Raw genomic sequence first — 17615 nt, forward strand, 5'->3', positions numbered from 1 at the left:
CGTCTGATAAAAAAATAAAAAAATTAAAATAATCAAAACTGTTTAAACGATTAATCGCCCGGTTTAGCGATTTACTGATCAAAATCAATATTTTGTTTTTGAGAAAATTCGGTTTTGGGGGGAAATGGACCCAATTTTTACGGTCCGATCCGATTTTGAAAACCATGATTAAAACACACAAAAGAGAGAGAGAGCTCGTGAAAAACTTTCCCACAAGTTTTGCTTTCTCTCTTATTTTCTGTCAAACAGAATAAAGAAGAAACGAGTACTCTTCTCCATTTCTGTTATTGTGGACAGCCACATGCTCCATTCCCCTTTGTAGCTTTTAAGCAATAACTTGTAGGCTGTGGAAAAAAAACCAGACATACCATATACGCATCCACAGATATTGTGGGCCTTGTGGCCACCCGTTCGTTTTAATAAATGATTAATTAAGGATCCATTTGGGAGGGCTGAAGCTTCGAATGTATTGCGAGAAATCACTAATGCTGTGTTTGGTTTGAAACCCCTACATTTTTTTCCTTTCCATCAAATTTTGGCATTTTTCTTATATGCTGTTTGGATGGGGCCCATTTTACCATTAATAGATAAATGGTTAATAAACGCAACTTCAATTTCAGTCATTAAGTCTCCGTTTAGAAAGAGTGCAAATACAAACATCTAGAGTGCAAAACCTTGTATTTTATATTATTTTTTATATACTTGTATTTGTACTCTTTTCAAATTGGGCCTGTACGAATGCAAATTTGTAGAGTGCAAAACCTTCTAATTTATATTATTTTGTATATATTTATAGTCTATTCGTAGTCCTTCCAAATTGAGCCCAAGGAGCTAACAACCTCCTTAATAACTTACTCACTATAGACCAAAACAATAAGTTATTCAGTTCACCCGTTTTAGCTTTTATTAAACGGCCCTAATACACTATTGTCATCTGCTCTCACTTCTCACTTTTGCTTTGGATTCAATGCTCAAACCATTTCAGTCCGTCCCCTACCAACCAAACACTATAAATAGCCCAAACCACTTTGACTTCTCCCATCCAACCTTCACCTCTCTCTCTCTCTCAAAATGTTGAAGCTCTTACCTTTCCTCTTCTCACTCCTGGGCATCTTCTTCTACCCAACATCTGCAGACACAACCTATAATGTGGTCGATCTTGGGGCTAGACCAGACGGTCATACTGACTCAACCCATGCATTCCTCAGCGCATGGGCGAAGGCCTGTGGCTCGGACAGCCCAGCAACAATCTATGTGCCACCCGGAAGCTTTTTACTGGACCGTGCATTCTTCAGTGGCCCATGCAAGAGCAATAAGGTCACGTTGCAAATTGATGGCAGTTTAGTGGCCCCGTCGGACTACAGAGTCCTTGCTTGTTCTCCGTTTTGGCTTTTCTTTGATGGGGTTGATGGATTTACAATCAATGGAGGGACAATTGATGGCCAAGGGTCTTCTTTGTGGAAATGTAAAGCTGATGGGAAGAAATGCCCGGACGGAGCCAGGGTATGTATAACTTTTCTAATTGTAAAGAATTCACAATTAGGGGTGCAACTTGGGCAAGCCCAGCCCGATCCTGAACTGGCCCAATGCGGAATTTTACATGGATTGGGCTTGGGCCCAAAATGTTGAGCTTTTTTTATTTTTTGGGCTGGGCTTGGGCCTAGCCCTTAGGTAGCTTGAACACTTCCTAATAATATACATTTATACATATATATGTGTATATTTGTAAATGTTGCATACATATTTACATGTATATACATACATAAATATTTTTGCGTATATATTTACATACATACATAAATATATATAGATATATTTACATAAATATATATAGATATATTTACATAAATATATTTATATATGTATAATTTTAAAGTGGGTTGGGGCGGGCTGGGCTCAGGTTAGGAAAATAGGGCTTGACCTCGAGCTCAGGCCTTAAGCCCAAATTTTAGGGCCGAACCTGGATTGATCATAAACCGGGCCCAACCCGCCCGATTTGCACTCCTATTCACAATCAATAAACTCTCTAATCAAAACATCAAGTTGTCTTTCCACTTGGTGATTTGGTTTTTTCTTTTTGTTGTTTGGTACGTATTCGATGCCACACACCGCTAATAACCCTTTTTCCCCAAATCAATTCTGCGTCGATGTTGAAGTGAACCAACTAATATATCAATGAGCCACCCCTCGGTTGGTATTGATGATTTGTTTACAAAACTTAAAATATTATTTTAATTGAATTTAGACGTATTTTAATTGAATTGAATTGCTTTTACTTCTTGGATTTTTGGTTTAGAGAGAAGAGATATGTTCCATGAATCATATAGTATCTTCCCTATAAGGGTTCCATAATGATATCGGAAAGACATGATGATACTAGAAAAACTTGTAATCAATCAATCAGTATTACAAAATTGGTTATCGACCAAGTGGCATTTATCAAAATTCATGAGGGTTTTGATTGGTTAAAGCTCTTCTCGTATTATGTCCTTCCAGAAGCATAGGTTTTCCTGTCCTACGGAAGTTTGTATTTGCTTTAAAAACCATCATTTTTTAGACTCCAGATCTTCTACCCACATCTACCCACAACACACTATTTCCGTGAATTGGGAACATCTCTCCTGCATAATACTATGTAGGAGGATGAGATATTCTCCATGTGTGGCTGTGATATTATGTGGGGCAGAGTTTGTGTGGACAGGATATTTGGACTCCGTTTTTTATGATTTTCAAAATGTGAATTGTTTTTTTTTTTTTTTTGAAATAAGACCAATTCGATTTTGTGTTTTTGCTGATGTGGTAATTTCAAAAGAAAAGATGAAAACAAAGCATTCTTAGAATTCTAACGTTTTCTTGTATATATGTGTGTGTGCAACAGTCCTTGACCATCAAGAAGTCGAGGAACATTGTGATCAACAGATTGTTGTTGACAAACGGCCAGTTGTTCCACCTTGTGATCGATGGCTGCGAGAATGTGCACTTGGAAGGGGTGAATGTCAAAACCCCAGGCGACAGCCCGAATACTGACGGCATTCATGTACAATCATCTTCAGACGTCACAATCCTGGGTTCCAATATTCAGACCGGTGATGACTGTATCTCCATTGGCTATGGAGCTACCAGCTTGTGGATAGAGAACAATTCATGTGGACCTGGACATGGCATTAGGTGAGATATAGACTCGTAGTATTTAATTTCCAAGGTTTTTAAAAATCGACCAGTTCCCGAGTTGAACGGTCTGACTTTCTGGTTTGAATGGATGGCTTGTTCTGGTTTAAAAAATAAAAACGGCAAAAAACTGTTGTCTGGTTCTACAGTTTGATCGCCCAGGTCAAAGGATCACTGACCAAATCATTGGTTTTCGGCCAAAATCAGTTTTAGGGTGAAATGGAACCAATTACCCGACCAGTCCTGGGTTTTTCAGTCCGGTCCAGTTTTGAAAACCATGTTATTTTCAGTTATACTGGAAGTGACTTTAGACTCATGAGATGCAAAGATGCTCGTGTTTTATAAGAGAGTGATTAGATTCTTTCTTTTTAAACCTCTCAAAGAACTGTTCAACCTAAAAGAGCTTTAGCCATTAGGTGAGGTATTTGAATAGGTTTTTCTTCTCCAATGCGCCTTCTCACATGAAGGGCATGAAGTGTGGACAAGCATAGTCCCAACCACGCTTGTGTTTCAAATTATAAATAGGGTGGAAATGATCAAACACTAAACCATTGGTTGAACAAGCTCTATTACTATTTCAAAGAACTATCTATTTCTATACTATTTTAAAAATCATGAATAGGCTCAATAACATTTCTGCATTTTTTAAGGACAAAATTTATCCCTCTATATTTAAATTTATTGATAAAAAGGGAGGGCAAATAGGATAATTGGTTATTAATAACTAATGAGCTGAAAAGAAGTAATTTTAAGATATTCAATTCATTCAATTCACTCTCATTAAATCCAACATTTAAGGTATTAGCTTACATTTACCTTCATTGAATCATACATTTAAGATATTTTTGTTTATTCTCATCATTAAATTCTATTAATTAAATCCATATATAATAAATTAATAATTCTAGTAATACAAAAACTAATACTTTTAAATTTTACTTGAAAAAATAGTGTTTTCATCTAAGTGGTGGTAAGAAATTAAACCATTTTGGGTCAAATGGGTCATTCCACATTGCTACAATTAAATAATAAAATTCAAAAATAGATAAAATGCAAAAAAAAATGAAACATTTTTAACATTATATATTTGACATATTAAACAATAATAAGTATGATAAGTAAAAAATGTATTTATTAATTTTGGAAATGGAATATAAAATTTAAAACCAATTGGAAATAAAACTATTTTCCTATTCTCTCTCATTAAATTTCATATCTAATTTATATTCTCTCCTTAAATTCTATATTTAAGATGTACTTTTTCTCATCATTAAATTCTACTAATTAAATCTACAACATTAATATTAATAGTATAAAAATAAATATTTCTATAGGTAATTTGAAAACAAAATCATTTTCTTTCCTCCTAGCGGTGGGTAAGCACTTAAACCATTTAGGATCAAATGGGTTAATAAATAAGACCATAATTAAATAATAAAAATTAAAATATATAATACAAAAAAGAATTGGGCATATCTAATTTATATTCATTATACTAAACAAAAATAAGTATCAAATATAAAAAATAGTTTTATTAATGATGAAAATTGAATACCAAATTTAAAATCAATGTAGAAATGAAATGATTCCATAATCAGATAATAAAATTTTTAAAAATAGAAAATACAAAGAATTACAAAAAAAAAAAAAAGAAGAAAATATAGACACGTATCTAATGTTATATATTAATTGATAAATTCATCAATAATGAATTTAGGCACGTATCTAATGAATTTATACTAGCCCCATATTTTTTTTTGTTTTTTTATTTGAAAAGAAAATCACAAAATTCTAAGGGGAAAGAATAAACTGACTGCATTTTAAGCATATAAAATAGATCTTTTGGAAAATATTAGCTAAGGGAGATTTTTTCTTGCAGCATCGGAAGTCTTGGAAGGGTACCCAATGAACCAGGAGTTCAAAATGTGACGGTTACTTCTTCTACCTTTACGGGTACTGAAAATGGGCTGAGGATCAAGACATTTGCAACACCACATGATGGACTCGTAAATGAGGTCCATTTCGAACATGCCACCATGAACAATGTCAAAAACCCCATCATAATTGACCAGAATTATTGTGATGGAGGGTGCCATGGTGGGGTAAGTCTATATTTGGAAAAATAAGAAATTCATTTATTTATTTTTTTAAATTCCCTCACAAAAAAAAACAAGTTGGGGTGATTTGGCAAATCTTTCTAAGTAGATCTTTTAACAGCCCAATATATAAGAAGACGTAATAAGTTTTTGGGGTCTTATTTTTAAAGATCAAGGCTGTTTGATTAGTGTCATGTGTTAAAAACAACTGGGAAGGCTATTTTTAATGTGGAAAGGCCAAAAGTTTCATTTGAAGCTTCCTGATTTTTAGTTTTTTTGGTCTTTCCGCACACCCATATTCGGGTATTTTGGTCTACACGATACCAAACAGAAAAATGTCATTATTTTGGTCTTTTAAGCTTTCCACAGAGTGAAAGACATGCCAAAAGGATGCACCAAACACCACCTTAAACAAAGTGATGCCAATGAGAGATGGGATTATAGGCTAGGTTGGTCCACTTCAACTTTAGATGTGGTGCAAGTTTGGAATTATTGGCCCATCAAATGGGCTTAAGCCGCATTTTAAGGCCTTGTTTGGCATGCCTTTCTGCGTGGGATGCAGACTGTTTAGAAGCTCGGTAGTCTGCATTTTTGCCTCTTCCTATTTGGTTAGGAAAAGATCTAGCTGCAAAAAAGTGTTGCTTCACGCAGCATTGAAAGACACGCCTTAACCAAACAGTCTTCAAGCTGCTAAAAGGTGCCTTTCATCGCATCTTCACGCAGAAAGATGTATTGGAAGACATGCCTTTTGACTATCAGGTCTGTCATAAGATCTTTTAAACAAGACTTGCCAAATGACACATACTTTTTTTTTTAATTAACATAATTATGTATTTTCCACAGGCTTCAGGTGTAAAAATAAGCAATGTGACGTACAAAGACATCCATGGAACCTCAGCAACACAAGTTGCTATGTCATTTCACTGTAGTCCAAAGAATCCGTGCAAAGGGATCATATTAGAAGATATACATCTTTCTTGTGAGGGCCATGCCGCGGAATCCTCTTGTAGCAATGCAGAGGGAATAGTTTATGGTTCCATTGAACCAGAAAGCTGCTTACATGCATAATTTCAGATAAACATGAATCAGAGAATGCACACCATTGCAGTAGTCATCCATTTCTTTGTGTTATTCTTTTACATCTTGTTGGGGAACTATATTGGGTCAATATAATGGAAGAAACATAATAAAGAGATTTTTTTTTATTAAATTTTACTTTTTTAGTATGATGTATTAAAAGGGGTTATTGCTTGGTGTAATGGTATAATCTCGGGCTGACAAGTATGAGAGTGTAGGTTTAAGTCTAAGAGCAAACACTTTGTGCATGAAAGTGCCAAAGGTTAAGGTTCGTATCCAGTCCACCCCTCTCAAGACCCCAGATGGTTGGGACCAATATTGGGTAATGGGTTTTAGTATAATATAATAAAATTATGGCAAATTTGCAAAGTAGACATCCTTCTCGCTCTGATCAATAGGTTTTCTCCATGGATTTCCTCTTCTCATATTTTACTACTCTATAACATTTTTACTTCTCATATTGCTGGAAATATCTCTTGTACTACTTTGTGTTGTTACTTGAGATGTTTCCGATACACAGTGGAATGTGCTGTGAGGTTAGTGTGAGCAACGCTTTATGAAGAGCAAATCCCAATTCCTTTAACAGGATGTTAATGAGAATGATGACAAATCCCAATATTATAAGAGAGTTGAGATCTTTTGCCAACAAAACACAATCAAACCCTATACCAACTTGATCTAATACAGCACATCTCACCATGAGACCGGGACTGACCATAAAAGTGGGACCTCCCTAGTATGAGACGTGCGATGTGAAATCATGTTGGTAGAGAGGGTTGGAATGCGTTTTTTTGTTAGGTGATCAGGACTCACTAGGAGCCTATGAGCATTTCAGAAATTGGTAATGTTAAATCAAACTGGCAATGTTTTCTCTCAATATATGGTGTTTAATTAAATTCGAATCTTTTTTTTTTCTCATTAGAACTATTTTAAAATATTATAGTTACCAAACACATCTTATTTCAGCTTGGAGGATGCAGATTCAAGAATAATAAGTTCCCTTCTCAAAGGTGATGCCACCGCAGGTATTATATTGTTTATTGATAGTGGAGTTGTTTGATCTCTCTCTCTCTCTCTCCAATGGTCAGTTTTTGTAACATCTTCCATCCAAGACCGGATAAATGAACATCTATGATACAGAGAAGATATATGGTAGGAAAGAGTTTTGACCAATCAAATTCCATACATGAATTTTGATAAATAGTAGGAAAGAGTTTTGACCAATCAAATTCCATACATGAATTTTGATAGATAATAGATGAATCATTATCATGTTTATGATTCTAGTTTATTGGTCAATTGTTTTTCCGACGTCATAGTAGTCAACAAAATATGTTTTAACACTCTACCAATATCATCTATACATCTCATGACGGGTCTCACTTTTATGGTGGGTCCTAATTTCATAATGAGAAGTGTGGTGTCAAATCAATTGGCAGGAGATCCCAAGTCCCCCATAAGTGTCAAAAGTGGTCCGGTCGGCACCAAGACCTCAGCCCAAAATTAATATAAAAACCCAAAATTTGCCGACCCAAACACCACCTTAGATAAACCGGACGGCACAACTTAGATTAGGACTCTCACTCGCTAGCACTGTAGGAAATTAGGACTCTCGAGGAACTACTTCTAATTGGATTATAATTGATAAATAAAATCACAGTTGGAATAAAAGTCCAAAGACTCATAACTATATTAATCTGTAGACTTATAATACTGAATACATGATTCATGTTAAGAAATCTTAGCATCGGCATACAACCTACAATGGAGAAGCTGTTTCTTTCTTCTCTTTTCTCTCTTCTGCTCTTCGTCCACTCAGTATCGGCATACACAACCTACAATGTGATCAGTTTTGGGGCCAACCCAGATGGCAGAACTGACTCGACCCAACCCTTCCGTAACGCATGGTCCTCGGCTTGTGCCTCAACCAGTCCGGCCATCATCTATGTGCCGTCGGGGAGATATTTACTCGGCCACATCGTCTTCCATGGCGGTTGCAGAAACTCAGATGTCAGGATAATCATGCAGGGCACACTCGTGGCTCCATATAACTACCGAGAATTCAGCAACATAAGCAACTGGCTTGCATTCCAGAACGTCAATGGAGTTTCAATCTATGGAGGGACTCTCGATGGGCAAGGCTCGTCTCTATGGTATTGCAAGTCTACCGGCAATTCTTGCCCAACCGGAGCCCGGGTAGGATTGTTTTCATTGTTATTACAGTTTATACTTTGTAGTGTGATTTCGATATTTCTGAGAAGAAATATGAATGGTTTTGTTTTCATTGTTTTTTGTTATTTTATCTATAATTGACAACTTCTCTTTGCTCTTTGCTTGTGAGACCAGTCGCTGGTCTTCAGGGACTCAAGAAACATCCTGATCAATGGAGTAACGTCGATAAGCAGCCAGAGGTTCCACTTTGTGCTAGACAATGCCCAGAATGTGACCATGCAAGGAGTAGTGATCTCCGCCCCAGGTAACAGTCCGAACACCGACGGCATTCACGTAGAAAAATCAGCCAACGTCAGGATCGTTAACTCCGGCATCAGGACCGGCGACGACTGCATCTCGGTTGGCCCGGGAACCAGAAACCTGTGGATAGAGAACATTGCATGTGGACCTGGACATGGCATCAGGTGAGAATACAGATTGAGAGATGAGAGATCATTCTTCACTGCACAGTGCACAGAATTATTTTCTATTTTTTGAATAAATTATTCAGTTTTTAAATCTTGATAATTAAAATAAAAAAAAATAGAACAGAGGTTAATATGTGAATGGGTGTTTTTTCTGCAGCATTGGAAGTCTTGGCTGGAGTCTGAATGAATCGGGGGTGAAGAATGTGACAGTTAAAAACGTTACTATGACTGGGACTACAAATGGGCTGAGAATTAAGTCGTGGGCCAGGCCCAGTAATGGATTTGCTAGAGGAATCGTTTTTGAAAACGTTAGAATGGAAAATGTTAGAAATCCCATTATCATTGACCAGAACTACTGCTCCAGCTCTGCAACTTCTTGTCCTCATAAGGTACAGTGCCACAATCATACAAAGATTGATTTTGGGTAAATATTTGTTTCTCCAAATTGCCCAAGTAAATGGGCTTTGGGCTTTCATGCTTGGCCCACTTCGGCCCAACTTGAATTAGGGCTTCCCAGTATTGGTTGGCTCCTTTGTTGGACTTAGAATTGGGCCACCCACGATTGTACAAATTTTTCACTCAAATGTTTGATCAAGGTGACCTGATTTTCACAGGCTTCCAGCATTACTGTCAGCCAGGTGACATACAGAGGCATCCGAGGAACGTCGGCAACACCAACTGCCGTCAAGATTAACTGTAGCGTGGTGAAACCGTGTACCGGAATCAGATTGGAAGATATAGCACTTACTTACCGGAACCAAATAGCGAGGTCGTTTTGTGCACATGCACATGGAACAGCTGCTGGTTTAATTAAACCAAGCAGCTGTCTGAATTGAACTACATACAAACATACATACATACATACATACATACATATGAATTGACTATAATAGGAAGGTGATGATGGCTGATGAATAGGATTCTGGTTGCAGAAAACCGAAAATCGACCTTGTATAGTTGTATTTATCCATATTTCTGTCTTTCTTTTCCAGTAGCTATCCATATCTCAGATTATGTTGTTGCCCTTATGCTTCACATTATTGTGAAGTGTAGTAGGGTTTCTGTAAGTGGTGCTGCAATGAATATAATATAGTCTTTTCTGTTATTTCATTGCCAAATTTATTTGATCAAGATAATTGTTTAATAATCTTATTACTATTGTAGGCATTGTATTCATATAAATTGTTAGGTTTTAAAGATAAATTCTAGCAAATAACACCAGTATGGAGTTCAAATCAGCCCCCCCACAAGATAGTTTCCCCACAACATCTCATGTGCACATTACCACGGTGTATTTGGAACATCTCCCGATGATAATACCAGAAATGATGTTGCATCATCAAAAGATGTTTCCAATACACGGTGAGGATGTACTGTGGGACGTTGTGAGAAACTATCTTATGGGGGGCTGATTTCAACTCGCCAGACGTTGTGGGGATATCATCCAACAAATAAATTGATCACCTCTTGTGGGGACATATTACCTCCCTTTTGTGTAGCATCTTTCGGTTTATAAAAAAAAACATTTTTTTTCTTTTCTCTCATGAAGGGTGCATGTCAAAAATGTGTTCTAATTAATGCTATGTTTGGTTTGAAGGAAAAAGTAGGGAAAAGAAGGGAAAGGCAGAAACCTTTACAAACTTTGTATAGGTTTTTATATCATTCCCTTCCTTTCTCTATCTTTTCCTTCAAACCAAACATAGCCTAATTGTTCAATTAAACCATTTGGTCATGGTTTTAACAAATAATTGTCTAGTTAAACCATTCGGATCATGAAAACCATCAAATAACGAAAGTTCAGATTGACACTCCACATGCACACCCCCACGTGCTTCACATGCACATCTCACCAAGCATTGGAAACATCTTGTCATGGGAGATGTTCCCAATACATGGCTGGGATGTGTTATGGGATTTCCATGCAAATTCAAATAATAAGGACCCAAAAAATTACAACATTGGCTTTAAGCTCAGTTTGAAAAGAGTACAAATGCAAATTTGTAGAGTGTAAAATCTTATATTTTGTATTATTTTGCATGTATTTGTATTATACATATTTATATTTGTACTCTTTCCAAATAGAGCCTCAAGTATAGCAACTCTGTCCACACTCTGGAAAATCTTCTGCTATTAGGGTTGCAAGTTAGGCCAAGTTAGCTTTGATTGGATCAATCCTAATCCAATCCAAAGTTTCGGGTTGGGTGGGTTCAGGTGATAGTGGATCCACCTCCACCCAGATGTTCGGTTACATTTGTAAAAGTAGGGGTGTCAACGGTATTCAAAAATCCAATTTCGAATTCGATATTTGACATAATCGAATCGAATTCGGATAATTTGAATATCTAATCGGTCAAATTCGGATATCCTATTCATATTGAATAGTTAATCGGATTTGACCACACTTTAGAAAATCTTCTGCTATTAGGGTTGCAAGTTAGGCCAGGTTAGCTTGGATTGGGATCAATCCTAACCCAACCCAAAGTTTCGGGTTGGGGTGGATTCAAGTGATAGTGGACCCACCTCCACCTAGATGTTCGGTTACATATGTAAAAGTAGGGGTGTCAATGGTATTCGAAAATTCAATTTCGAATTCGATATTGGACATAATTGAATCAAATTCGAATAATTCGAATATCTAATCAGTCGAATTCGGATATGACCTGATTCGCTAAATATCCGAATTCGACTGATTGTTTAATTCTTATATATAATATAAAATATTTTATATAATTTATATATATTATAATTAAGTTATATAAATAATTTATATATTTATATACTTTATATCAATAAAATATTTATTTTATATATTTATTAATTATCTAAAATAATTAATTATTCAAATTCGAATCAAATCGAATATTCAAATATTTAATTGGACTCGAATTTGGATATTAATTTTTAATATCCGTCGAATATGGAATCGAATTCAGATATTGGATTTTCTAATCAGATTTGAATTCGGATATTACCTGACCCGATTCGAATTCGATCTGTTTACACCCCTATGTAAAAGTAAATACTTCTCTTGTCTCTTGTCCCTTACGTTACACTACATTAGATTGTTTCCAATGGCTCAACCTCTCCTATCAGGGCTAGTAGCCCCCAGAAAAGCTCATGGTAATGAGTTCGGATCTCCTGCCCACGAGAACATCTCATCCTCTACATAGTAATATGCAGGGGGAGATGTTCCTAATTCACAAGGGTAGTGCATTGTGGGTAGGCATGGGCAGACTTCTCGTGGGCAAGAGATTCGGAGTCCATGGTAATGGTGACAAGAGCTAAAAATGCTCTTGATGACACAAGGTGGTACTCGAACACAGGCACATCACATCATATCACACCAGATCTCGGGAATATCATCACTTCGTACCCCTTACTCTACCGATGAAGGTGGAGACCAGATCTACGCCTCACACCGACCTCACTTATGCATTATTATTATGGGAGATATTCTCAATGCACAATGAGATGTGCCTGTGAGGTCGTTGTAAGACACCTTGTGTGAGGAGCAGATCTCACTTTGTGAAGGCGTCAAGATTGGCAATGGCACAAATCTAGGTATATCACACATAGGGCTCAACTACCATTTTATCTCACAATGCACCCACCACCACCTTTCACATGAACAACATCCTACATTTTCCACATGCTTCCACCAATCTTTTATATGTTTACAAATTCTCCAAAGATAATAACCGTTATTTTGTTTTTGATGAATCTAGCTTCCTTATCAAGGACAAGGCATTGGACCGGACTAGACAGTCAGACCGAAAACAGTGGGAACCGGTTAGGCGACTGGTTCTGTTTTACTCCAGAACCATTATTTTTCCAAAAACCATTGATTTGGTTAGCAGACCGTTGACCCGAGCATTCAAATCGTTTGAACCATCCAACGATTTTGAACATTTTTTTTATTTTTTGCCAGAGTAGGTCGTCCGTTCAGTTTGAATGGTCAGACCGTTCGACCTACGAACCAAACTCCTGACCATCCCTATGTTATATATTTGCAAACTTAGTTGTTATGTTTTATTTGTTGATGACTTTACCTGGTACTCATGATTGTTTCCTATGCTTCATAAATCATATTTTTCTTGATAATTTTATTTCATTTAAAGCCAAAGTAGAGAATTTATTTGACCATATCACTTGACGTCTCGCCCCAGCTAGACGGATCCACAACTAGTGGGTTGGTAGCACATTGTTGTCCGACCCACCAACACAGCCACACCCTACCCAGAATGTCATTGACATAGCCCACCACTCACCTTGGACTTTGGTTCCTATCAATCTACCATGAACGTCGTAGATTGTAAGTGGGTTTTCAAAGTTTGCAATTTCGATGGCTCTCTCAACAAGTACAAAGCTTGTCTTGCTAAGGGTTTTGACTTCATTGAGACTTTTAGCAACTCCAGATCTCCTGCCCATGCCTACCCACAGTATACTACCCCCCGTGAATTGAAAACATCTCCCCCTGCATAATACTATACAGAGGATAAGATGTTTTTCATGTGTGGCTGCGATAAATGTGGGCAGAGTTCTTGTGGACAGGAGATCCATATTCACTTTTACCCCGATCATCAAACACACCATCATGTGTCACTTCTCTCTTGCCATCGCACACTCTTGGCCCCTATAGAAATTGGACATTGAATGTGATTTTGTTCATGGCGATTTTCATGAAGAGGTGTCTGTGCCCCAATCAGAGGGGTATGTGGACCCGGCCTGACCCACTCATATTTGTAATTAGATGCATAAATCCATCTATGGTCTTTGGCAAGTGCCACAGGCTTTGTTTAACAAATTTAGTTCTACTCTCACTAATATGGTCTTTATTATCTCCTCCTCTGACCTTTCTCTCTTTATTTATTGCCATGATGAGACTCTTTTTTATGTGCCATTGTATGTAGATGGAATTATTCTTACAGTGAATAATCAATCATTCGTTACAAGACTCATTACTATGCTTAGTTCCATATTAGGACATGGGCCCATTTCACTTCTTTCTTGGTATATCCAAGTCCGTTGCCATGCTAAATGCCTCTTTCTCGATCAGTCCAAATTATTATATATTATGGATCTCCTCCAACGAGCAAATATGTCTGATTGCAAGCCTATCTCCATTAATGACAGCCTTCCTCTTGTGGATCCCAATTACTACCCCATCCCATGTGATGGGATGTAGTAGAAAAGATCAACTCAGCCCCCCACAAGACTGTGCCCCAAAATGTCCCACAACACATTCCTGCTGTGTATTGGGAACATCTCCCGATGATAGTATAAAAAATAATGATGTCATCATTGGGAGATGTTCCCAATACACGGTGGGGATGTGCTGTATGATGTTGGGGGTGGGGGGATGATTTGAAGTCATAGTAGAAGAGCCATAGGAACAAAGCATCTGCTTAGTAGAGCCACCAATCTCCCACTCTTCAATGCATTGAGTAATGTTACTAATCACTAGATCCAAAGTAGACAAGGCACCCCACACCCTCAAATATCACCTTAGGACAAGCTTTCCAAATGGATCACAGTGTGACATTGTGTATGGAAAATTAGCCAGACATCTAAGTCACACAACTTCACCTCCTTAATTCTTCTCTTCAACCATTACTTAACATCATAGATTTGAATTGCGCTAGAATGCCAATCCTTTGGAAGTCCAAACCAAATAGAGCAATGCTAAAATGGGTGTTTCCATTGACTTGATCTGATCAAAACCAAATGTGGTTATTCCCACTTTCAAACAAAAGCTTTTTTCTTTAAACATATATCTATTCACTCCAAAAAATAAGTATGAGCTTTTAATCGATAATTACCTCCACTGAAAAAAAAAAATCGTTTCAAATAATGTAGGAACCCAAGTGGATTATTATTTAGAAATAAAACTTGATCTAATCTTTTAAGTAAATATCAAAACATATCAAATAAAACAATAACCTATATTTATAACATTATTAATCCCTTTGTTATGTTAAACAAAAAAAATATTTGTGAACACACTGTCTTCAATGGAAAGTAAAAAAATGTTGATAGCAGATTTCAAAGTCTATTAAGATATATTTTGCAAAAGTATATTTATTCATAAATAATTTATTTTGATTTGTTTTTTTTTGCAAAATATTTCTTTTCTAGGACCCATTGATGAGAGGGTGTGGCATTAAGCTGTGAAGGGAATTCGTTCTTCACTAAATCCCAATGTTAGATATTAATGACTGAGAGATCATGTAGCAAATGTCTTATTAAGGCCCAAGTGTCTAGCAACAATTACCAATGGGCTGAAATGTTTAGATTATAGAGATTATAAGGGCTGATCTCTTGTTTTTCTTGTTTGGGAGTATCTTTTTATCATGTATCCTATGGTATTTCTCTATTAGTTTTTTTTCTTCTTTCTTGAACTAGAGGACATAATGGTCCTTTCTCATCTTTTGTATTTCGTTAGTATATAGTATATTTTGTTTGGGCATGTGAGACATATAAGATACACCTCTAAAATCTGCTCCCTTTTCTCCTATACAAACCCTAGTTATCATGGTATCTGTGCAGATCTTCTACATCAGCTTTTCATTCAAGTTCAAAATATTAACATAGAAGCTTTCTAGCTTTTCTGTTGAAGACTATTTCGAGGATTGCTTAAAGGCTATTTTGCTCAATACAAACTTAACACTATTTTCTTTTTTTCTTCTTTTTGGATTTTTGCCATTTATGCTCAGTTTGGAAGGAGTACAAATGCAAATATATTTAGAGTGCAAAACCTTATATTTTGCATTATTTTGTATGTATTTGCATAGTACATATTTGCATTTGTACTCCTTCCAAACTGAGCCTTAGGTTGGATTCCTTACTTTTTTTTCTCAGTTGCTTGATCTAATCACCTTGTGCTTCTAGATTTTGAATTGCCCTAGGCTCTTAAACTTATTCATTCAATTGGATTAGAGTTCAGACTTGATTTGAAGGGTTTTAATCCCTTTTCTACCATTGACAGACCTACAACTTACCTATTCTGGACTGTTACATCTTACAACAATTATCTTGAAATTCTTTCTTGAAGGTTTTGATCCTTCCCCTTTGCCCCAATTATTTTATCTCCCATATTATTGGATTAGTGGTTGGACTAGTTGTTTTGGAGGGTTTTGACCCAATTTCCAACCTTGTTCAAACCTATACTTTCCTTCTTTAAAGTGCTAATTGATTTTCTAGTATTTTGGGAGTAGTTTCCTAGTGAAGGCTGATTTATTTAGTGTTAGACCTCTTAGTCTTCTTTTATTTACTTCATTGACTTTGATTTAGGTTGGATTTTAGCAAGCTTTCCCTTTATTATTTACTTTATTACCATTTTTCTTGCCTTGGAGTGTGTCTTCTTGGTGTTTTCTTTGCTGGAATGGCCTTAGATAGGAGAGAAATTCTTGCAATCAGATATAATGGGAGTAATTGTTCACTATGGAAGTCCCACTTCCAGTTTTATACTGAGGGGCAGGGTCTTTGGGGTCATATTGATGATTCATCACCCAAACCCAATGAATCTAATAGTAAGGAGGTTAAACAGTAGAAGATTAATGATGCCAAAATTATCTTCTGGATTCTTAGATCGATTGAGACTGACATAGCTATTCCAATTAGAGGTCTGAAGACAACAAAAGAGATGCTTGAGTACATAGTTAAAGTTTATCAACAATTTAATTTTTCTAGACAACATCATATTGAAACTAAAATCTTTTCCTATAGCTAAGGGGAGAGGAAAATTCTAGAATATTATGTAGGCTTTGTGAATCTGTGGACTAGGAATACTCAGGAATGGTCTAGTTCAATGTTTCATAAATATTCACACTCAAACTTTGGTTTTGATCCTCATAGTTGAGATACACTAATCCTTATAAGGCAATATAAGTCTATCAATCATGTTAGAATAAACTGCCCAAATTTATTCATCGGTTAAGAACATTTAGTCTACATACCAATTATTAATGTCTATAACCAAACTAATGATAATCATAATTCTATAATGCAAATCAAGGGCGAATTCATAGAAACATGCCCAAACATGTTGATCCTATGTATTTTGATGATACCAAATTCATTTAGAGAACTAATATTGTGAAAATAAAATGTGCAGTTGTATCAGAAGATTCCTCTGTTGAACTAAAAAGAATTGATGAAAAACTCATTTAGATCATTGATGGTCTAAGACATAAAGGAGCAGTTGTACCAAATTATGGATTCTACTCTCTCTAAGGAAGAAGCTATATATGTTACCATGGACAAGAAGAAGAAAACTTCATTCTCTAGAGTTTCCAACTTGTTTTATATATTTTAGAGCTTGATGTAATCATTTGCAAGATGTACAACAATGGGCTCAACTAAGACCTAATTTAGTGTTACTAAAACTTTAGAGACCAATGGTTTAGGATGGAAAAAGGTGGCTAGCCTTTCCCTAGACTTTATACTGAGCTTAATTGTGAAAGTTCTAAGAGCAGAGGTCTAAGAAGTTGGCTCTTCGGCCTTTGGAGTCATCTACTTAAAGGTTCTAAGGTTGGATATAGTTAGTAGTTGATTGTCCATATAGCAATAGTTGGCTACTTGTGATAGCCAAGTCTGGTATCACTGAGTAGTTAACTATCCATGAAGCAATAGTCCA

The 17615-nt window shown here is 36.3% G+C and overlaps 2 protein-coding genes across 2 annotated transcripts; both read left to right on the forward strand.

The window, feature by feature from the left end:
• Positions 1-1045: 1045 nt before the first annotated feature.
• Positions 1046-6710, forward strand: LOC148845900 (polygalacturonase-like). The gene is made up of 4 exons (XM_088956329.1): positions 1046-1503; positions 2879-3168; positions 5048-5270; positions 6108-6710. The coding sequence occupies exons 1-4, from the start codon at positions 1072-1074 to the stop codon at positions 6330-6332; spliced, it is 1170 nt and encodes a 389-aa protein (XP_088812455.1). The 5' UTR covers positions 1046-1071; the 3' UTR covers positions 6333-6710.
• Positions 6711-8105: 1395 nt separating this feature from the next.
• On the forward strand, positions 8106-9816 carry LOC148845901 (polygalacturonase-like). Its single transcript, XM_088955902.1, has 4 exons — positions 8106-8537; positions 8688-8977; positions 9138-9369; positions 9595-9816. Exons 1-4 carry the CDS (start codon positions 8106-8108, stop codon positions 9814-9816), a joined length of 1176 nt encoding a protein of 391 aa, XP_088812028.1.
• The last annotated feature ends 7799 nt before the right edge of the window (positions 9817-17615 follow it).

This window comes from Nelumbo lutea, chromosome 7, assembly GCF_056320005.1.
Source record: "Nelumbo lutea isolate HS-2025 chromosome 7, American lotus-T2T, whole genome shotgun sequence".
Taxonomy (NCBI): Eukaryota; Viridiplantae; Streptophyta; class Magnoliopsida; order Proteales; family Nelumbonaceae; genus Nelumbo; species Nelumbo lutea.